Genomic DNA, 24,422 nt, shown 5'->3' on the forward strand with positions numbered 1-24,422 from the left:
CTCTCCAGCCTGTCCAGGTCTCGCTGAATGTCAGCACAGCCTTCAGGCGTGTCAGCCAATCCTCCCAACTTTGTGTCATCACAAACTTGCTCACTGCATGGCTCTGCTAAACTGCCTATAGCCTCCAATATCTTAGCCCAAAAGTTATGACATCACAATGGCACACTGAAAATAACAACCACACACAAAGCAACACATTTCAGCTTCAAAGCAGTTTATTAATCACTGGATGCAAAAAATCATTCCAGCTTACAGACCAGGAAATCAAAACTAGCACAATCACTATACAGACAGAGTAACAGCAGAAAAAAAACATGCCAAATTTATTTATAACTTAGCATCAACGTGAATTGCAACAAATGGGTCTTCATCGCTGTTGCTAATCTGGAAATTAGCCTTTCCATCCGAAGAAACATGCACCTGCTTTCCAGTACATGAATTGCCTTCCTTTTGTCCGGAAATAACATCACAGTAGGTACCGGCAGGCAGCCCCGTTTGCAAATCAACATTCATGTACCTATGTAAAAAGTACAGTATGTAATCATGGCTTTCAACACAGCCATTACAAAGGAGGTAAAGGACCATCCTCTACACCTACAGCAACCACAACTAACACTACTAAGGCTTATATCCCCAGGCACAACCCTGCCCACAGCCTCACTTTCTCTACTGTGACCTCAGACATGGGTGTCCCTGAAATCACTCACCAGTCATCATTATTAAACACAATGAAGCCTCTGTTGCCACGGCCAAAAGCCACCTGATTGCTCCCGTTATCCCACCAGTTTGAGAAAGGCTGACCGTCTACCACATTACGGAAGATAACCATGTTCCTGTAAAGGCAGGAAAGGGCCATCGTTGCAGACATACGCTTTCCACATACACAAGGCATGCAATGCAAGCGTCACGGCTTTTGCCGCATCCTTCCCTGACCTTATTTGTCTCCAGCGATGTTCACAGACCCAACCGTCGCCACATGTAGTATCTGGGTTGATCGGAACAGACTTTGTTGATCCGTCCGAGTTACTCGGTGGTCCAACCCAGTCATTTATGTCCTAGCAAAGAAACAAAACTTAACACACTCCATTCTGGAAAACGCACAAAGCAAAACCACACGCAAAAGTAACAGGCGACTCCTGGCATCTGCCCGCCAGATCCAGCCCGGGACAAACAGTACATTTACATTTGACAAGACACATACTTCAACCCCAAAAACTCACCGCTCCGTTCTGGAAATATCTCGGCCAACGATAACTTGACATCACTCGTGTGAACCCATAGGGATGAGCGAGCATGAAACCGACTGCCATCTTGTACAGCCTGTCGGGGAAAAACCATAACATAAGGTGGCAAGAAACATGACACCAAATAACAAGCAGTCCAAAAAAAAAACCAAAACATAAGCATCACTGACCATACCCCAGCATTGCTTACCTGGCGTCCCAGAAAGTGAGAATGGAAGCTCCTCCCGCCCCGTGACCGCGCTGGTTGTCGTGGTTGTCCACGAAGACCAGGGCTCGATCGGAAGGCACGAAGCCCCAGCCTTCTCCCCAGTTCCTACACAAAAAAACAAGAACATTATTCCACGCCCTCATGTTAAATGCCCGTCTTCTCTTGCATCAATTATGACACATTCACCCTTACTTTAAGTAGGCCATCTTCTCTCCGTTCCACTTGCGCAACACCGTCCCCAGTTTAGCACCGTACTTGAATTCTGTCACTCGCCCGTTACCAAAGTACTGACTGCCTGTGATCGGCTCTCCTCCCAAGTCAATGACCTTGCATGGGAAAAAAATTGACACTCATCTGTAAACTTAGCTCATATGAAATGCTGTGCACAACACACAACCATCTCTGTAGCATCACATCAAGAAAAATTTGCACACACACACATACATTTCTGGCTAGCACAGCAATGAACATTTAAAAACCACACCATGGTGAAACATTGCGGTAACACAGGGCATAGCTGTCATCCTAAATACCATCCTAACACCTCCTAGTTCAAATAAGCACGTGAGAATTTCAATATGCCTACCAACTCTAAAGGGCGGTTGCCCACACCACAAAGAACCTCCATCTTTGCCAGAGCATATAAATGAACATATGTCATTACTTCCATTTATCAGAAGAAGAACTTTAACCAAAAAGAACACACAAACCACAGCAGAAGGACAGACTTAAAGAACATAAACCATAGAAATTACCTCTTGGTAAATAAAGGGTTTTGTTCCAGCTGAAAACCACTGAGTATTCAAATCGTGCAATTTATCCAGAAACGCTCGGATGTCCCCAGGCCACATATGCTTGGCGGCATCGAGCCGGAAGCCTGCCACGCCCATATCAATGAGACGATTCATGTATGCCGCAACTGTTGAGCGTACGTAGTCCTTCTCCAGAGCCAGATCGAGAAGGCTAGACAACTTACAATCACGAACCTGTGAAATTAAAAATAGAAAACAAAACATAACAAAACAAAACAAAACACAATTCAGACAGTAAAAAAAAGTAATAAGGAAGACAAAATACACGTAAAAGAAGGGAAAAACAAAACACTTCCCAGATTTAACACAATCTCCTTGCTACACAACTGTTGCCCCGCAAACATCCCCTCCTGCTCTCACTGACATTAAGTCTGAAGATGGAAACAGGGACTACATATCACAGCACAGTGCACAAACACTGCATCCTAAACTCAATAAAGAACTGTCACCCGTGGCACATCCAAATGGACCGACCTCTGCAACCAGGGCAGCGTCCTGCACAACTCCACATTTTCAAAGGCTCCCTGAATAAGCAAAGTTTTTTTCACCGGCAAATAAAGAAATAACATTGGTGGAACTGAGAGGCATGGGCTCACTCAGTTCAGACACACGCTCCTTCACCTGCCTACATGAAACATGGTGACCATTTCTGATTTCTCAGTGCCTTAGATATTGTGCAACACAGGTGATTTTCTGCAAAAGACACCTGAAACATCCAGCACTCAAATCACTGGTAAGACGACAAAGTGATTAACCCCGTTCCTTTCACTTCTTCTACTGCTTACACAACTTGTCTCTTAAAAGAAAAATTAACAATAGCAAAAGGCAACCACAAACACTAACCTGATACATGTCCCCATAGTTCTCAATATCTCCGCTTGCAGTATGACATTTGCCGTCATTAAAATCCCAGGCTGAGTAGGGCACGGCAGGAAAATCTCTACTCCCGGTGTTGAAATAGCTCCCGCACGTCGAGTGGGTGCCCGTGCCGCCCATAGACCCGCACATGTGATTGACAACAGCATCCACGTAAATACGAACCTGAAAAACCAGGGATTGCAAATCAGACTGAGTTGCAGTGCTGTTGAAGCCATAACCAGCAAAAAGCTGCCTTTACTGTCCATTTAAGCCTCCTCAGAGAATAGGAGCGGTAATTGCCCTCCAAAAAACCAGACCTTCTCACTATATGACTTAAACATATTCAAAACACTTACGCCAACATTGTTGCATCTGGTCACCATGTCTCTGAACTCATTTTCATTGCCCGATCGACTGCAGATCTTGTAGCTGATGGGCTGGTATCTTTCCCACCAGGGCCTGTTCGGATTGGTAATGACAATGTTTTCATTCGGAGGAGAAACCTGCGGGTGAAACAACATACCTCAATCAGAAAGCAGTCCTATACATTTTGTCTTAAAACAGCAAACATTGTGCACAGTGCTGAGAATCCTCTGCGATTCCCATGAAACAGCAGAGGTCTGCGTTAGGTCACTCTTGTAGACTGGCAACTATTTAATCATCATGGATCACCCAAAATGGTGACGTCCTTTGAACAGACAAAACTCAATGGATGTATGTGCATGGAACACAGACAAACAGTCTTGACAGTGAAGTGTCACACAAAAAAATGAGCCCGCTTGCAGATGATCTGCAGCTAAACATACAATCATTACAGGCTAACAGAACCTGCATACCTGCTTAGAACAAGCAGGTTACTCAGAGATCATTGTATACAATTCAGACCATTTGGATTAATAAGCATACGCTGCAAAGCAATATCACAACCTGCGGGCAGAAAACTACGTACCTGAACTCCTCCAAACCCATTCGGAGCTAAATAGCGTTCACACTCCTGAGCAATATCGGCCCAGCGCCATTCGAAGAGATGCACGATAGACGTCCTCCCAGGCTGAGTGTTGGGGTTGTACTGTGCCTGGCACAGCCCTACGGCCACGAGGAGGAGGAGGACTCGCATGATGCCCTCGGTGTGAGGCTGTGGTCTTTACACCGTCCATTTATACTGATGCGAGATGATGAAGTTCCTACTGCAGCTGGCAGCTTTCACAGAGATAAATGCTAGCAGTAATTGTTTGTCTAGCTACCTGAGTATCCATAATACCATTTGTTTTGGCTTCAATAAACCCACAGCTGCAGATAATGAAACTTCTCCCAGTTTTTAAACCTTATCACACACCAAGCACGCTCTGAACAGTGCACCCACATTTGGCATAAAATTATTTTAAACAACATCAACAAAATGAGGCATTTAGCTCTCTTCACTAATATGCACACAAACATACGTATCGGATCAACCGCTGTCAGTCATCAGCAACTGTATCACACATCACATTGTGAGACATTCAGATCTGCATCTCACTTTTAGACAGAAACTGGCCTTTCATTCTTTTGCTGTTTCTGTCTCGTGCTCACTATGAACTCATAAGTACTTTCTCAGCACATAACCACACACACTAAAGGTGTCTCAACCTGAAAGTGATCGGCATCGAGGACTTCCGACGCACAATCTGCTGCAGTCTGCACCTATTGTCAAAGTCACAATGATTTGTCTGAGACAAGAAAGAAGACACAGACCTCAGAATACACAGGTACTGCAAATGAAATATTTGAAACCAGACACAAAACAGAACTGACATGCTGAATGAGTCTGTTCCTCCTTTTGAATTAAACAAACATTTTCTGCATCTGAAACCTTGCACATTTTGCTTGATACATGGTATCAGCTAGTCTATGAGAACTGATGTTTAACATAAAGACAAACGTACAATGTGCCCACAGTGACTACAGTCAGCACACTAGTAAAAAAACATTCACAAACAATTAATAAACAGGAAGCTTGGGAAATGACCATGACAAAAATAACAAACTCAAAAACACGCGCACCCACTCCAGGAGAAAAGTACCCTAATTTCAATTTGATCCTTAACTGACACAACTATGTTTTCCTCTGATTCAAACCATGACACTGAATATGATTCCGATACATCTCTCTCTTTCCCACAATTCAAAAGAAAGCAAGACATATACAGGTGGAACTCATTTGTCCACCTGAAAAATTTTGTAAAATACACCTTATCACAGGTCTTTTTTTCTATTACTAAACCAACCAAACAAAAACCACCACCACTACCAACAACAACAAAAAATCAAAAGTAAACCAAAAGCCCCCCACTCCCTCTACTTTAACTACAAACACCAATGTATTTGACACTTTCCAATTGCTGGAAACTTCAGTTCAATTTGTGGAGGGGGGTTCACTGCTGACTACTGTAGAAGTCAGAAGCTGGAGGGACCAAGGATTTCAATATTGCAGGAAATACAACTCTCAATTTCTTTCTCCAAAGCTGTACCTTGGCTCCACATATAACCTTGACCACTTTCCAACAGCAAGAAAATGGAGCTGATTACACTTTCTGCTTGTGACACAACATCATTGCAAAACATTTGAGGTCAGTTTTTAGAACGCCATTCCCTGGTGAGGTACATTGAGGAAAAGGCAAGCAAATCAGCTGCTAAAAAAATTCCAACACTGTACGCTGTGAAGCATCTCCTGTTGATTGCAGCAGCTGCTCAGGTACATGAGTTCAAGCTCAAATGAATCCTGAAAGCAAACTGCTTCCGCATGCCGGTAAACTCATTCCCCCTTTGACAGGTATGAGACTAACAATTGCCTTCTAAAAATTTCCTAATCCTTCTCCAGAGTCCCCTCATTGAGGTCCACGTGTTGCATTTTGGATAGCTATTGATAACTACTATTTATTTATACAAACAGAAAAAATACAAAACCCAAATCACAAGAACTGCTCACCGGTATGTGCTTCATGATAAGACACAAACATTGCAAGTATGTATAATATCAGCAGTCACATGACAATTCAGGAAAAGCAAAGTGGAAGCAAGATACCCAGCTGGCTAGACAAACACTCACTGATAACTTTCATCTCTGTGAAAACTGTCACCTGCAGCGGAAAAGATCTGGCAGGAATATAAAAGGCCAGTGGGAAGACTGCAGACTTATCCTGAAGGCACCCTGCAAGTCCTCTCCATGCAGCTGTAAGGCTTTGCCGGACACAGTAGGACCATGACACTCAGTCTGGGAAGATGTGTAATTGAAATCTCTTGGAATGTCTGTTTCATCCACTGCCTGGAATTACAATGGAACCACAGGTCATATCAGAAGTGCAGACAATGAAAAATACAGGGACATATCAGGTGACAGTACTTTGAATGCTTTTTTTTTTTTTTTTTTTAATTAAATTTCCCCCCTTTTTAGCACTTTTTTTAATACAGGATGTGTAATGATTAGAGTTGAACCAAAGACAGGGAGTGTTTTCTCTCAGGCTGAACACTTAGACACCTTTCTAGTGACTACAGTGCAGAATATCAAAGGCTTCTCATCCGAAAAACCACTTGTGCAGCGGTACTGTAGGTACTGAGAAATCACAAACCCACAACTATTTCAAATGGACACGTGAAGGAATGTGCATCTTCCTCTCCTTCCCTTTCCAAAATGTTCCCCCATTTCAACTTTTCTGCAATTTCCATTTTTCAATACACAGCTCAAGGACTGTACGCAGCCCAGCCTTCCGGATCTGGCTCACGAAAAAGACTACATATACAGGTAACTTTCTGAACATTCTCTTTTCACCATAAAACAACACATTCCGATCAATCCCCACTCACTGATCACAAGGTCAGATAAAACCACGGGAATCATTACAACAGCACTATAGTTAATAAAAGATCTCAATACTATCCCTTAAGTGTTACACCTGGTTTGCTTTGACCTCTGTTGGAACTTCAGTAACTCATTCTGAGAAGCTACTCTTCTGCTTAATGGACTTCTTGGACACAATATTTCAAACAGTAAAATAAATAAATAAATAAATAAAAAATAATAAAATAAAATAAAAAAATTAATTTTACGGTTCTGATCGTTACTCTTCAATCACCATAAAAAATGCCCTGCCTTACCATACCAGCCCCTTTCCCTACATTAGAATCTAGGCTTCTGCTGAATGACAGTGTACATCAATGCTGCTTACACTTGCTAGAATAATGTCTAAGCTTACAAAGTCACAATCACTTCAATTTTCAACCTTCTTCAACTTCAAAATATAAGTAAGAAGACACAAAAACCTAATGATGGGATTTTGCAAATCCTGCATCAAAGGGTACCTTTTTTGCTCTCACAGTATCTGCTATTTATATCACTTACATTAGATATCCTGCAATCAACACAGGTTTAACCTTGATTTAATCTATTTGACTATTAGGAAATAAGTAACCCAACAAATGCAAAATTAGGTACAATATCAGCACGAGCCAGTGTATATCAATACACTGGCACATATATATGCATTAACATATACAGAAAAATACATTCATTCATTTAGCCTGCAGGACCTCTGTTAGTTCCTTGTGAATCACCTACAGTCCTAAAAGACTCCATACTGTTCAATGTCAGCCATAAGCACTAAGGGATCTGAATCCACACTTATGTTGTATGCACAGGCACAAACTATAACAAACAAACATAAAGAAAAGCTTTTTTACATGGAGAGTGACGGAGCAATAGAACATGCTGCCCAGGAGGACTGAGGATTCTCCTTCTCTAGAGACACACAAAAGCTGTCTCAACAATTTCCTATGTGACCTACTGTGAGGAACCCGTTTGAGCAAGAGGCCTGGCCTATATGATCTCCAGAAGCCCCTCTCAACAACTACAATGTTGTGATTCTGTGATTTCAGGGATAACTTCAGCTACAGCATCATATTTAATCTACATCCAAAACATTCATTAAGGTCAAACACAAATTCCTATGAAAAGGAAAAACAAGCTGTTGCTTGAGTTATGCTCACTTCCACTAGAGGGCGACTCATTTTGAGCCTTTCTATTTGAAAGCTGATACTACCACAGACTTCTCTTTATGGATTTATTATAAGGACAGCTACTACATGTTAAAAAATAGATAAATGCCGAATATACATACCTCTTCACATGCCATGTTGTAGACCAAGGACTGTTTGAACTCCTGAGATTGATTGTTTTTCAGCAGAATGTATAGATTTCATTACAATAAAAATCTTTCTCAGGCGTGTACAACTTTGACAAGCATTAAAATGAAGAAAGTCTGTCAGGAATCTTAGATCTAGAACATCTCTCCAGCTCCATACAATTTCCACCCAGAACACTGAAACTTACATACCTGCAAAACTGGCCAACCATCTTCACAAACTCAGCGTGAAACTGTCCTGAAAGAAAATGAAGAAAATTAATTCAGTCCTCAATACAGTGATCAATGAAAAAGAGATTTTTTAATATATCTGCTCAGAACTAACAAATTGCAAAAGATCCTCACATCCAGATCAATGACAGTACTGATATTTTAACAGGTAGAACTCTTATCAGAGCAGTAGAACACAGCAAATCCCCACAAAAACCACTGCTTCTTTACAGTGTCTTTGTCTCAGATGTGCTACAGGTCTGCACGGATGACACTCTCTTGGTGATATCAGAACATTTAATATCAGGAATATCAATTTACAGATTAAGTGACAACAATTTCTGTCAAAACCCGAGCGGAAAATAGACCAGATGATTAGCAGCTTGATAGTTTTCATGGAAAGGAGAAAAACAAATAATCCCCACCATCTCTGAAGTTTCATCAGAAACCATGGCCCCTTTCTTACAGAGGGACTAAGTCACATCAGGTAGTCAGCAATTCATCTGGTAAGGCACAGCTCTCTAGTTATCTGAAACATGACTTGTAACATATTTTGAGCTATTCTTTTCAATATAGGAAACATACTAATCATATCTTCAATCTTCTGGATGAAGATACTAATTGCATTCAGTCTTTAAAGTATCTAATGGTCCCGATTATTGCCAAATGGGATGCACATCTTGCACTCTGAGAAGACATCCTGCAAGGCTAGTGAGAACAGTATTTCTTCATAAAAAGCTATCAGGTTAGTCAAGCATGACTTCCCCTTGGTAAAGCCATGCTGACTGCCCCTAGTGACCCTCTTATCCTTGAAATGTCTAGAGGCAGAGCCAAGGATATGTTGTTTCATCACCTTTCCATGGATGGAGGTGAGGCTGATTGATTGGTCTATAGTTACTGGGTCCTCCTTCTTGCCCTTCCTGAAGACTGGAGTGACATTTGTGGTCCATAGGCATCTCTCCCGTTCCCTGCAGCTTAACAAAGAAAATGAAGAATGTCCTAACAAAAACTCCCCGCTCCCTCAGCATGCACTGGATGAGTCAGAGCAAGGTTCCATTGTACTAGCAATGTGTAAATATGTAAAACAATCATTAAAATCAACTAAACCGACCAAACAAAAAATCACGTTAACAAATAAAGAAATAAATAAATAAGCCCTCCGAAACACATTTTCAACTTCTGCCACTTTGAATTTTGTTATGTTTTTTCAAAGCCTTTATCTACAGCATTACTTTTCAGACTGTACAGTTCACTTTTTATACCATGAATGACCTTCTGAACTTACAGTGGTCCACAATGCACAGACGGGAAGTGCACACACTTGTTGAAGGATATTGCCTGGAAGAAACTCCCTACCGAAACCGAGCAATCTTTAAAAAGACATCTCTTACAATCTGACACCTCACAATCATCCTTCTAAATAAAAGCCTTACGTATCTACTCTGCTTCTTTCACTGGAAGATAATACGATTGTATTGGTGAAAGACTGCTGCTATGGTTTATGACATTCAAAAACAGACGTACTTAAATATTTTATTCTGTAAACATTTTGCAAGAGGGCAATATCAAAACCATTTACTGTACCATGGATTTTCAGAAATTCATGCCATCACAATACCAAAAAACAAAAGGCTGCAAAAAGAAACAGACTGATAAGCCTCGTCAGAACCACAAGATGGCACTACTGTATCAGATATAAAGCTTACTGAACCAAGTCATCACTGTTAGGACCATTCATCATAACACAGAGAAAGCACAACACTTTCTGAGACCTACTGTGCAAGATGTGATTGCCAAGGCAGATAATCAGAACTTAACAGCATCCTCAGACTTTATTTTAATTTGCCTTTCAACAGGTAATGTAAAACGGGATCTGGTTCAATATTGAGTTTGAAACAGCAATAGAAATATGTTGAGGGATTAAAACACAAACCCTATAAAAGATAAAAATTAACACACACCAATTAATGAACATTTTGCACACTTGTTTTCTTTTCTGTGTACTTACTTTCTACAGAAGAAAAACTTAATGCCTTTGAATAGTATCTGACACCTATTTCTGTTGATTAGCTACTATGCTGATAATTCCAGTCCCTCTCGGACAACAGAACACCAATATAGTAAGTGAATGTAGTATTATTTCAACCAAATAACACATATCACCTCAAAGGGCATTATTCAGAGCAAGCAGAACAAAAAATAATATATACTCTGGTGTCACCACTGCATTCTCCTTTCTCAGGCACTGTATAGCTGTGTTCTACATTACTTACAAATATTATCTGTTCAGAAAAGAAGAATCGTACCATACCAAACTGCTTACGCATAGGCAGCTATGAAAAACCAGCTGGTGACTTTTACTAGTAAGGACAGAACAGCCAGACAGAGGTTCACAAAAGGTATACCGACTCCTTGAGAAATGTGCATGAATACACAGGTGTGTTCTCATACAACACTAACACAAATGCAGGAGAAGTATCAGAAAACTCTATTCCACTAACAGATGGAATGAAAAAAAACCCTACGACATTCAATGATTTACCATAACAGGCCATACCTTCTGCAGGTCAGCAGGCAATAGAGACTACTGACTCAGAGAAGATCTGAAAGCTCAGAACAGGAAAAGACAAGGTAATGGAACGTATCCATCTTCTGCTACAAAGACTTCGTGCCAGACTGCCTGTATGAGTCTTCCAAAAAACAGGAGGAATCACCCTAAAAAAAACCCACACCTGATACAATGAATGATTTTTAACTGCACTGCAACATTACTCAGTTATCCTAAAACTCAGAATCTCTCCGTTGCAATTATGGCAGCATTGACAGTGTGGGAAAAAAGCATAAAAAAAACCACAAGGTGACCTGTAGACTAATATACTCCCAAGTTCAAAAGTATTTTCAAGGATATATTTTAAGATTACATGCCATTAAAATAAAAAATTAATAGGTAGAGGCAACAAAAAGCAACATACTTCATTTCACATTAAATACATCTAGATGACTTGTCATGCTGCTGTACCTTATCAGAGGATGACGGAAAGCTGCAGGACCAGAGGACAACAGCTGTGCTATACCTTACCTTCTCTGTGAGCACAGAGTTTGCTGATCCAAAGCAGAAGTGTGGTCCATCTTGCCTAACATTCTGTCTTTGAAAGTGGGCTGCTTCTACAGAAAGTGCGAAAAAAAGACGATATCACAAATTATGAGATAACTTCATATGTGAGAAATATATAAAAACAGTAGCTAATTTATGCCTCTTAAGCATGAGGGTTTCTAGTCTCCTCATTCATATCTTACCTTAAATATAGTGCAGGTCATTCCTTCACAGTGCTTTCAGGGTAGACGTCCCTTACTACAGCAACAAACTCAGTTTTCCTTTGCTGTTAGAGAGCAACACTGCTTCCACAGAGGCGAGAAGACTGAGTATTATTCTAGCATTTAAGATGGCAGAAGATGCTAGGCCTTCGAGAAGACACTCAAGGAAGAATGAAGGGACACGGAAAGGAAGGTCAGATTGTCTTTGCTTTTCCAAGCCTTTCATGCTCTGGAGATCCAAACACACAGGCTGAAAAATGGATGAGACTGTGTGTTACCTTGTGCATACTTTTCAAATGATATTAAGCTCAAAGATACTGGAGAAGCTAGTAGCTGCCATATAGAGTCTCCCACATTTAAAAAAAACAAGCTTACAAGAAGTTTTCCAGCAAGGCATGTAGCTAACTGAGAAAGATTTCAGGATATATCCATTGCCCAACGTAGTAATGTCATTTTGGGAAGAACTATCTTTCACAATGACTTTATCTGGCACCTTTGACATCCCATCATCTGCTTTAACTGCCCCACAGTGACCAAGATGGGAAAATGTAAAGAATGGATAACGTATTATGGAGAAAATAAGGACCAAGCCAACCAAACTCAAAACTGAGATTTCTCTTGCACAAAGTTTGGTAGAGGGGGCTGAGTTACTAAAATGTATTGCTGCTTGCAGCTTCATAGCGCCACCAGAAAACTGCAACATTAGGACCACACAACAGATGTAACCTACAAAGAAAGTAACACACTTCTGGGTGCTGAGAAAAGGAAAATGCTGTTGTGTGCATTCAGCCAGCAATAGCTAATACTCACAGATGTGCACCAGAAGTGGAATTAGTAACTCTGTGTTTTCTGTCCGTACTTAGCCTACAAAGTCACTCATGCAGAAAAGACCAATGTAACATAATATTATATCTTCACGCTCAATTTTCACGACAAGTCCTGGTCATCCAAAACTAATACTAAATATTGTTTCTATAACTTTGTTTACTCAATGCATTTCAAAAAAATATGACTGAACTCATCTACATCTCTGCATATAATTTGTAAAATTTCTTTTTCCAGCTCTTTACAAGACTGCCAAAAGTCTGCAATTTGTCAAACTTTTCGGTCTGCTACTCAGGTCTATCTTCTGCTTTTCAAAGATGACGAAGTTTTTGACATTTTACAGAGCAAAAGAAAGTCAGTCAAATGTGCTGCTTCAACGGAGTTCAATGTACATGCTGGGGTCAATGTACCCTTCTGAATACAACAGTCCCTTTCAAATGCTTGTACCAATGTCCTGTCAAAGTCAGTCTTTGTTTAGATTTGCACATGTTGCAATATTTGGAATATCATTTCAGCTTACAGCCTTCTGCTTCATAGTAATTAAAACAATTTGAATGGCTGTGTTTTGTTTCCACCCCGCTCCCCTTGATATTGTCCCCAAAAACATAATCGTAGGAACTGCTACAAATAGAAAAGGGAAGAATAAGTAATCAGCAACATGTGGTGAACTGTTCAGTATCCACTGAATACGCACATCTAACTGTAACCAACAAAAAGAAAGCACATACCTCTCAGTTCGTATTCCTCTCCCTCACCATTCCTGTTCCTCCCAGATAACCAGAACGAAATCCATCCTGCGAATAAGAAAAAATCCCATAGGGACTTTGGTACAATGCACCTTCTCATTTGGTCTTAAGTTCATCTTCAGTTATCTTGTGCTGTTTTTTAGAAAGATCAGAGTCCAGTATAAGAAATGATTGTTCAAAATCCCTCAATAAAGATCTCAAAAAGAAGATTTAAAAACACATCAGCAAACTCAATGAAAAATAAAACAAACATCACACAACAAAACAAAGGTCTTCTTTTTGTCATTCCTATTAAAGAATCAATCGATAATTATCTTGTCATTAGAACATTTATTCATGGGAAATGACTTAGTAAGCACAAAACCTGATTATACAGAAGAAAACATGACATTGAAAATTTATTTTCACAACATGCTATTGAAGTACTGACCAGATGAGTACAAGTCAGTAAGTAAGAACACATGGAACTTACGCTGAATAGCCCTACAAAGAGAAACCTACTTCAACACTGTAATGCACGTTTGCAAAATGTATAGTTCAGAGAACACTTCAGACTCTAGGGTCTATTTTTGAGCTTAAAGGCTCTCAGCTGAATATCTCAGTCACAAGAATGGAAGATTACATTTATCAGAAAGGCTTGAAGAGCAAGGACGCTTTTAAGAACAATCTTAATGACTGTTCCTAGAAACTTTATGGAAACAGAGAAATCTGCCACAGTGGCTTCACAATTCTGTTTAATAAAACAAAAAATTCAGTGCTGGAGATTTAGACAAAGGGAGATAGCTCTAAATCTGTTAGGCATGTTTAAAGCATCAAAGAGATCTGATACTGGAGCCCTCTTCCTCTTCGTTCTGTAAAATAAATGCGTTATCTCCTTTCAGGAGGAAGTTTAGTTCCAGACATTCACATGAATCATATAATATTAATTTGTTCATGTTCTTTGTCAAACGAGCGCACTAAACTCTTTTAGCTTTTGTTAATCATGAACAGAGGAATCCTTAGATTAGAATTACGAACTACTTTTGATAAAATTTGCATTAACAGAAAAAAGGAAAAGACAATCTATATGAATATGAAAGCTGTTTTCTTTCTAATGTTCCTAACACTTGGGTCTATGGCCGTATAAGTAGTGGAGAAGATAAGAAGTGCAACTATTACATTGCTTCCGAGAGAAATCAGGTCAGTGAGAATATTTCATTTATGGAATGGTAGTGTCAGATATCTACACTTGTCTGTAGTCTCATGCAGAGAACGCGTGAGAAAATGCTGCTTTTGTCAACAAAACAAAATCTCATAAAAATTTTATAAGCCAGCAAAACACCGATGGTTGAAGGCATATGTTAGACCACTAATACAGTTTCATTTGCTTAGGAAGACTTATTCACCTCACCTGAAAAGTTCCTATTAGATCTCCAGCTGACCATGGGAAACAAATTGTGAAGCATTTCTCTCCATAAAAGCACGTTCAGTCACACACAAGTAAATGTCCAACTAAAAATGAGCTTGGAAGCACTGTAGAAAAACATTAGTATCCATACCTGCTTCATCTTTTTAATGTAGTATACTCCTCTTTCACTAGACAAGGCCAAAGTGCAAATCAACAAATTCTGTTCAAATTCAAACATAACCAACATGTTAGATAAACATGTAATTGAGAGCCATTTGTTTTAAAGACTTTCAGATGTACGTACAAAAATCATTTTGGGTGCCAAAACTCATCTGCTAAAATATCATATCTAGACATAGCCAGCAAGTTGAATGTGACCATTTAAAATACCACAGAGAAATGAATTTAGAGAAGATCCAATTTCTCATTTTGGTCTTTTGGTCTTCAGGACTCTCCTGTCTGAACCTAAACTTTGACGCCCATTTGCATCAGATCGGTAACATCTCCGAATCACTGCTTCAGATGTGGGTCTTCCTGGACACAGATGAGACACGCTACCACTCGTCACTGTTACTATCTATCTGTCAACATTAATATACTCTGGAGAAAACCTCATTCCACTCAGCATAATACCTCAAAACAATTTCTTAAAAACCAATCTTTACAACTTCATCTTTTTAGCTTATCAGAAACTACTTCAACTACTTCATGCAACAAAGTGCTACAAACAAACAAACAAACAAACAAACAAAACAATCCAAACAAACCATAAATAACAGACCCTAAGTATATCACCAATACTGCTTCTCCTCAGAGAGACAGCATAGGGATACTTTCAAGGCAAAATAATATGTTCAACCAGCATTGAAGCTTTCACGCCTCACTATACAAAATACAAACACCACTTGACCATAGAGCTCAGAAAGCTCTGCTAGTGTATCTGTTCCTGTTTTGCGTAGGTACACTTAAAGACACACACACACACACACACACACACACACACACACACACACACACACACTGCATGAAGTGAAATTACCTGCAAAGGACACTCATCCACTGAATAGTTGTTGCCCTGCTTTTCACAGCTTCAGAAGCTGAAATTTGTCTATTAAACTAATACAAAATGCTCCAAAAAAAATGTCTTCACCTTCCCTCCACAGTGACTTCTAGAAACCACAACAGAACAAACTCCGTATCCTACGTGGTCAGCAATTGACATGATCTCATGGTAACACATTTCTAAAAGCAGCGTTCATGTAACAAATGATAACATTTTTCCTCCTCAATCACCTTGGCATTTCCAAGTAGACTTCATCCAGACTCTTTAACTGGGTTATTATGAAGAACTCAGCAAAAGAGCTGCCTCAGTTGTTGGAGACAATATATCTTTGCCAGAAATTGATTCTTCTCACTTTAGTGTGAAATGTCCTAAAAATGTGCTTTTCAGCTCAACACCATACTGCCTACTTACCCCGAATGTGGAGAGTGCTATGCCGGTACTGATGCTGTCATCGTTTCTTACCTACTCCTTCTTTAAAAGGACAAGACATAAATATCGCTAGAAATCCCAAATTTGTTTAACAAGCAGAGTGTTTGTTTCCACACACAACATTAATTGTCGAACATAGCCTGCAAATAGCTTAAGCCTTATGCTAATGTGCAGTTATGATTGAATGAGATTAGAACAAGGTGGCTAATGATATAATTATTCACAAGTGTTTCTGAGTGAATTTTCTAAAAATGAAGTTTGCAATCATTCCGCACCTGTTTCTATCTGAAAGTTGGTTGATGCTCTTTCCTTTTACTCGTGACGAACACCCATTTCAGCGCTCCAAATTGAAAATTGTGGATGACCACCTCATGAGGAACTGGATGGGGGAAAAAAATAGCAAGTCCACAACAAAGCAATTCACAGGTGAACAAAACAACATGAAATGGAGAACACACTAAAGATGAAACAACTTCAAAACATGCAAAACTACGTAAAGATGCTACACCATATTCATTTAACACTGAACATGGAGAAAGAAAAGTCAAAATCAAAAATATCGTGAAACATAGGTAGATTCTACTACAATATTTACCTGTCACTTTAGATGAGTGCCCACAGGACTCCCTAGGCCATTACAGATAGAGATAATTAACAACAATGCAACCTACTGACAAACATTAAGCAAACAAACAAAACAAAAAGGCATTTGAATGGTTCACAAATCAATAAGACATCATGTTATATATATATTCAAAAGAAATTTGAAAAACAATGTAACATCCACATATTTTATCTAAAGCCTTGAATTTTTGACTAATGCCCAAATTGCCATGCTCCTTAATAACTGCAGTCACATAAGAGCATCGATCAATACTGTGGTGATCCCCTCTGCTCAGTAACTAGGTCACTAACTCATTTACCATTCCGGGAAAGAATTTGCATGGTGGACAATTTCATTCATCCATTATTTCTGTTGTGTGGAAAGCAGGTGAAAATCCTGCTTGCGCCATCAGAACAACATCTGAACTCTGATGTACTTTAGCAGCATGAAATAAATAAGCATCTCATAAACTAAGGTTACTTGGTAATTAATACACTGTTGAATGTTGTCCCCAATAAGTTACGTATCAAATGTGATAAGCAAAGCAAGTGACAATTTTGCAACCTACAATCTAGTTTCCTTACGTATTTTAGGGATGGTCGAGGTTATTACAGAGTTCCTTCAACACTAAATAATTACACATATCTCATAAGGATGAAATAATTTCAAACTTCCTACGCTACAAAATCATCACTATTATGACAGAACTAGCGGGAATACTACCTGATACATGGACAGTTCTGAAAAAAATATAATAAAAAATGGATACTTAAAATACTACATCTGATCAAAATACCAATACCACAAAATGCACTTTTTTAACAGCTACCTAACTTGAAAGAGAATCTTTCATCTCACTATTCAAGAGAGAGAAAAAAACCATTGTTACCAGCAGCAATAAACTTACTAATGATATCTACATACTTAGCACATTAGAAAATACAAAGACAAAAGGTACCATTTTTTGAACCGTAACAATGTTAGCATAGTGCATCTTAAACCTCTCCCCAAAATTCAGGAATACCTCTTAGGTTCAACACATATTTGATACTTTAGATATCCAGAAATAAATTTACGATGGAAAATTGCATCATGGTTGCTGAAGGCCTAGCTTTTAATACTCCACTTTTTTAACAAATCTCAACCCTTAATACCTTAAGGAAGCTTAATTAAGTTCAAAAATTCCTTTCCAAACTCAGTTAAACACTATTTTTACATTTACAAGACAAAAGTTACGGTTGAAAAACAATATATATTCTGTTGGGAACTAAGTGCTTACAAAGACATCCCCCTCACGCACCCTCCCCCCAGAATGGAGTAAAACTAAAACATAACTATGAAAAACTTGAAAAGATTTTAACATAAAGTCTTTCTATTAATAATATATTGATTTAAGTCACATACAAATATTTTTGTTTAACATTTGAAACAGAACAAAAGCTTACCTAGTTTCTCATTCTAAAACCCATAACATATTTCATTTGCTGGTACATCTCTGTTATTCTTGACTCTATGATTGATTTGATCTTCAATAAAAGCTATGTAGCTGGAGTATGGATCTACAATCAACAACATTTAAAATACAACCACAAGAACAACCAGTTGTTGAGTACAAAGTTAAAATGAAATGCGCTACGAAGCATATTTCTGCATGTGACAGAGCTAAAATTTTGACATGTTTCAGGTAGAAGTATATATCTATGCATTTTAATTCAGATATGCAAGAAGAGAACGACAATTCACTTTGCCATGTGGACTCTTGAATTCACACTGACTACTTATCAAAATATGTAGTTTAAATATTTATTGTTACATTGCTTAAAACTGCATTTAATTTGCTTTTCTCAGTTTTTTATTTTTAAGGTCATTTACACTCACAGACAAAGACATACGCACATACATATACTGCTGCTTATAGTTAATTTTCTTATGTTGATTATTCAGCAGTGGAAGTTGTATACTTCTCCCAGTGGCATCATCACCATGAATTAATAGCACCGTTCGCTGTTATTTCCATTGGAAAGAATGACTTTCAACTATTCTGTCTCAGCTGAAGCAATCATACAAAATCTTAGGTTATCTTATTCATTCTGCATATTAAAAATAATTTGAGTGCAACCTTTAAGTGGATGGATATTGTAGGGTACAATAAGAGAACATAATGAAACCTAATTTCTTCGGACACCTCCCAATCCAGGTTTAATTAAACTCCTTTTTTTTTTGTTGTTGTTGCTGTTGCTTTTTGTTGTTATTTGTTTCATATTGTAATTAATTTTAATCAAGTTTTGCAAATTAGTCATAAAGAAAATCTGAAGAGAACACGCTTCTCCATCCTAGAGGCACAATTCTGCATTCATTGTTTATGACATTTCTGTACTATTCTCCCAGAAATTCCAGTGCATAGGGACAGAAAGACCGGGCCTTGGTAAGGAATGAATAAATCAATTTACCTTTCCTGAAAATCCAATAATAAGAACTAAGAATACAGCGCCTATTGGAGAACAAACCGAGGTGTAGCACAGGAATTGGGAAGACTACCATGCCCCCAAGTGCCCACAGAACTACCTAACCCTGTCTCACCCACAGCCCACTGCAGCTAACCTGTATCAGATCGGCCCCAGGCTGGTGCATGGCTGCCTGCGGCCATACTGTCTGGTGTCAGGATGGTAAAGCTTGTATCTGGCCTATTCTTGGCTTACACTAATTACTGTCTGTATGATCAAGGAAAATTACTTGGGAGGAAAATGGTGACGCGAAGGAAGTCATGGCAGCCCATACATAAGGGGTGGACGGGCCTGATTTCTGTTCTCCGCACGGGACGGTTTTTGCCCTGATGAGCCCTTGCCCAACTGCTGCAATGGCTTCCTTCTAGCTCCCGTAGCAAAGCATTCTCAATTCTGTGCCTGTTCTAAGAATCACCAGGACAAAAGCCAGATGAATGCAATAAACAACCAGGAGAAAAGCCAAACAAGAAAACTTTCCTTCTCGACAGAATAAAATCTAGCATTTGTTTTTCACCTCACTGTTAGGCTCTTCTTTTTATAAAGCAATCACAAGTTTAAACAGGGAGGAAAATAGCTCACAAATCCAATAAAATTTGGAACCTGCAGCTACCAGCGATACCGGGGGATTTCCACCCAATATATTTGCCAACAGATCAATAACAAGAGTAAATCCTTCTACACTAAGGGCAATCAAATGCTCACTAACAGGTGCCATCACCTAAATGAATATAATCCCCCCAGCGCTCTGCATGTGTCAAAAGTTAATACAAAGGAAGCTTACGCTTCACATGTGATAAGCTAAAGGATATTTCTTAATAATGATTTAAATAAAAGTAAATTATGTGGAGATTTTAAACTAAATGATCATAAACTCACTGGGCTCCACTGAAGCCTCTTCCTGAGATGCTGGGTTTTCTTATTCCAAAGAGAACACCAGTCTGTCAGGACTTATGCTAGGCCCAAAATTAATTCAGAGCACTTTTAATTTGGAGGCCATCCAAAAAAAATGACTACTTTCTTTGGTCAGGATGTTTATCTGACATTTACTTGTGACTAAAGGTTACCTATATGCTCTGCACAGGATCTTTAGTATTCAGCTATTCCTTTCTTGACTTGTCTGACTGACAATTATCATGTAAAATATGGTTCATGACACTTTCTGAGGTACCCTAATGTTCCTTGCCAACATCTATCCAAAGTGGCTTGATCTTTGATACTCACGAATCCCTCCTCAGACTCTAAGTATTCTCTATTGGGCAACTCAGAAGAAGAGTGGACCATTCGTAGGATAATCCATACATGGAAAAGAAGCTCACAAAACCACACACATGCACACCCCAAAAAACAACAACAAAATCCACAAACCAAAACCAAACCAACCAACCAACCAACCAACCAAAAAAAAAAAACAACAATAAAAAACAAAAAACACCAGCATTTTATTTTGAAAGAAAAAAAAAAAAAAAAGGCAACAGAGATCTTCACTGCAGGTCCAGCCCATCTTCCAGAGGAATAGAGCTCATGAAAAGGCAGCAAAAAAACCAAGTTGCAATAAAAGGCAAAGCGGCTGGCAGGGAAGCCCGGCTGCAGGACAGTTTGCCTAATCTGGGGATCTGGAGCTGCAGAGGGGTTGCAGCAGGGTTTCCACTGAGCCTTCTTACTAAGGAGGAGCTCCGAGGCTTCCTGAAAGGCTCAGGCCCTTGAGAGCTAGACAGATGGAAGGAAAGAAAGCATATTCTGTCATAAAAATAATGAAATCAACATAATTCCAGAGATGTTCTGAGAAAGTGACATACATCAATGTCAAAACACACCACTGACAGCCCTTCTAGACAACTCTAATTTCCATAGATCCCTCTAAAACTAATGCCTCCAATCTATTTCTAACAGATACAAAGAAAATACACTATTTGAAAGAACAAATTCTATGCGAAAAACCACTGTTTTTTCAACATCAGTTGAAAACATGATGAAAACATGAAACATCACCAGCATAAGCTATGCATTTTTGCCAACAGTGAACAAGAGCCTGCATGCTGTGCTCATAAACACTGGCACCAACAAAGGTGACTCGCTGTTTCAAAGGTGCCGTGATAGCTAGGAAAACATTGCTTGCACAGTCCATCTTTTTTGGCCCAAACAAACGGAATTCCAAAGATGACACATCCAGACCATATTGTGGGTATGGCAGGAGCCCAGCCAAGACTGGCGGTACACACCATGGTCTTCAAACTGGTATGGAGCCTGGTGTTATTGTGTTTCAAGAGAAAGGTTGTCTTCTTCTCTGACCTGACTCTGGAAGTTCAAGCCTTCAGCTCAGTCAGCATCGTGATGCAGCGATCACAGTTGATGGCTTGTTCAGGTTCTGGGAAAACCAGATAGATGGATTGCCTCTGTCCTATCCCAAAAGAATGCGCTTCACTTTACCCACTGAGGCCTGCATCTTGAAGCTTTTCTTCACTAGAGAATTCATGTCACCACACTACGGACTGCCATTTACACTATGGTTCATAGCAGTGACACCATCATCACCCTTAGCCTCATATCAGTTTGATAGGTCCTGACAGACTTATGTACAGTGTCTTTATGTTTATGTTCATACTCGAGGTACAAAATGTGAAATATTACAATTCTGCCAACACTTTTTCTAATGCATCGAGGCTGATCCTCAGATTTGTACACAGAGTCCTGGTTGAAATCAGCTAGTTTGTGCAGATGGTTGAGATGCTCTTCAATTTGTGGTGTGACAGCCATGCATGGCCATCCAAAACGTGGCTTGTATTCCACATCGCTGTCATCAACACTGAAGCACACCACCCAACGCCTCACTGTGCTCACATACACCATTTAGTCTCCATAAATGCATAGCAAGAATTGCTGTCAGTAGGTGTCATTTTTTCAACATGGAAGAATTCAGTGACACACCTTTGCTTCATATGCACTTCCATGCCAGAGTGACCCTCTACTACCACCTCTGTCACGTAGCACCAAACCTTAACGAATCTGTGGTGAGAAGGTTCGATCTCTACTGAATAACACCAACATCTGTCTCTGATGTCGTGGGCCAGCATAATCAAATAGGAAGCATTACTTTCAGAGCATCCCTTGTACAATAGCATCATTTAAGGTGAAATGGCTTTTTTTTTTTTTTTTTTTTAATTCTTAATCAGGAAACATCTATTAATGTATGTATTCTAAGTATCGTAAACAGACAGCCAGGCCTCCTGATCATCAGTGTAATGACCAGATTTCTTTATCTTGTCTGTGACAGACCACACAGTGTCTCAAACTTAATGAAAGTCTTTAGGAAAAAAAATAATGAAGAAAATAGTACTAGTAAACACCTAATTACACCTCCTTTCTGATGCAATGTTATAAAGCTACAATTTCTTTCCCTTGGCGATACCTTCCTGAAAACCCAAGTTATCCTGACCTTAAATCCTGCAACAGAACATCAAAGGGAGACCTTTTAGAGCCCCCTGTAGTTGAACCTATGATTCATTTGTTTTGTGAACATGCTGCTTAGGGCAGAGTGACTTGTATACTCCAGGTTACCCTGCCTGAATTCTACAGCCTACAAGAGAATATTCAGGATTTTACAGAGGTGAGTGAAAAATTGTATGCTAGATGATTTAATAAGTTATGGGGTAGAAAGCAAAGAAATGTGAAACATTGCCATTTGACAGAAAAGACAGCATTCTTTTTCAAACTAGGTGTTATAGTTATGATGGTAATGAGCACAATCAGTATTCTGTAATTAGCAAAAGGAAGTTTGAGATGCCAGTCTGATGAGTCACAAGTTCAAACAGTGGGTGTTTTAAATATACGTACAATATATAGCAATAAAAAGGTGCCTTTCACAAAATGGTTTGCACCCTAATAATAACACTCTAAAATTGACATAGGTTAGATACATTTACTGAGCAGTGCATTAACCACTTGAAAGGTATTTCCCAAAAAGTCAGGAAAGGAGGTATGGAAAATAACTGCTCCTCTGCACTAATACCTTTCAAAGACAGGCAAAATAAACAAACAAATAAATAAATAAATAAAAATAATAAAAAAAATAATACCAGTTGCAGAAAATAGGACAAACGAGAGGTTTTACATGTATATCACTGAGGGTGAGTCATTTGAGACAGAAAATCTACTGTTTAATAAAGAGGACCAAAAGAATAATCACAGTGATTCTAAACTCAGCGTAATGTTGCGCAAGTCTCTTCACGCTACAAGGAAGAGAATCAAAATGGTTAATTTAGTAGTGATGCAGACTTTGCATCTGATACCAACTCCCCTTAAAACATGCAGTCATCAACATGCTTCACTTTAACACTGATTTATACCTCTCTTCATATCGAATGCCTAAAAGACTGATAAAAGGCTAGTAAAGAAATGCATGAAAAGCCTTACTACAGAACTGTTACTGCTTCTCTATGAAGTGCATTGCAGAGTTCAAGCAAATTACTTCATGCAATTAACCAAAGAAATCTATTGACTGTATTTTATGGCCTGGTCCTGCAAGAGTTATCTGTATTCCTGGCTTTAAAAATATGAGCAGTCTCCTTTGCATCATTAGGATTCACATGCTTAAAATTAACCACGTGAGTAGCTTTCTCTTGTTTGCAGGCTAGGGCTTTTGCAGAACTAATGAGACACCAGATGGCTGAATGGCATTGAACTTTAGAAGACGAATAAAGAGTAATCGTGGAAATTATCATCTGATAAATCACGTTACAATCCCTAGAAAAATAATGGAAGTGAGCTTGCTTTTTTTAAAAAAAAATTCTTCTTTTTCTTTTCTTTTTTTGTTTAAAAAAGCAGCTGACAGGAGAAACATGAGCAATACACATAAGTGAGTGAAATTATGATATGCACGTATGTGCTGGAACACAGGGTGATGAGAATAGGGGTCAAGAATTTGTAACAAAGAGCAATTTTGAATCATGTGTAGCATTAGTAGACATCAGATGCAATACCTCAGAAATCATATGTCACGGTTTGAATGAAAATCCACCTGCGTCCGTGACAGGGGCCCTAGGC

At 39.1% G+C, this 24,422-nt stretch overlaps 1 protein-coding gene across 7 annotated transcripts; it reads right to left on the bottom strand.

Annotated features, from left to right (window-relative positions):
* Positions 1 to 197: 197 nt before the first annotated feature.
* On the bottom strand, positions 198 to 24,410 carry LOC107317186 (pancreatic alpha-amylase). 7 transcript variants are annotated; one of them, XM_015869538.2, is made up of 18 exons: positions 16,870 to 16,975; positions 16,550 to 16,653; positions 14,934 to 15,002; positions 13,378 to 13,527; positions 11,807 to 12,074; positions 11,589 to 11,674; positions 8,492 to 8,537; positions 8,276 to 8,388; positions 4,072 to 6,426; positions 3,479 to 3,625; positions 3,108 to 3,305; positions 2,208 to 2,438; positions 1,645 to 1,778; positions 1,435 to 1,557; positions 1,221 to 1,320; positions 934 to 1,055; positions 708 to 833; positions 198 to 517 (listed from the first exon to the last, which is right to left on the bottom strand). In XM_015869538.2, the coding sequence occupies exons 9-18, from the start codon at positions 4,237 to 4,239 to the stop codon at positions 328 to 330; spliced, it is 1,539 nt and encodes a 512-aa protein (XP_015725024.1). In that variant the 5' UTR covers positions 4,240 to 6,426; positions 8,276 to 8,388; positions 8,492 to 8,537; positions 11,589 to 11,674; positions 11,807 to 12,074; positions 13,378 to 13,527; positions 14,934 to 15,002; positions 16,550 to 16,653; positions 16,870 to 16,975; the 3' UTR covers positions 198 to 327. The 7 variants fall into 7 exon arrangements, with proteins under 7 accessions (XP_015725024.1, XP_032302163.1, XP_015725023.1 ...); XM_032446272.1 differs by lacking the exon at positions 16,870 to 16,975 and adding an exon at positions 24,359 to 24,410 and having other exon boundaries at positions 297 to 517; XM_015869537.2 differs by having other exon boundaries at positions 297 to 517; positions 13,378 to 13,443.
* Positions 24,411 to 24,422: the final 12 nt, after the last annotated feature.

The sequence above is a fragment of the Coturnix japonica genome, chromosome 8, assembly GCF_001577835.2.
Source record: "Coturnix japonica isolate 7356 chromosome 8, Coturnix japonica 2.1, whole genome shotgun sequence".
NCBI classification, from domain to species: domain Eukaryota; kingdom Metazoa; phylum Chordata; class Aves; order Galliformes; family Phasianidae; genus Coturnix; species Coturnix japonica.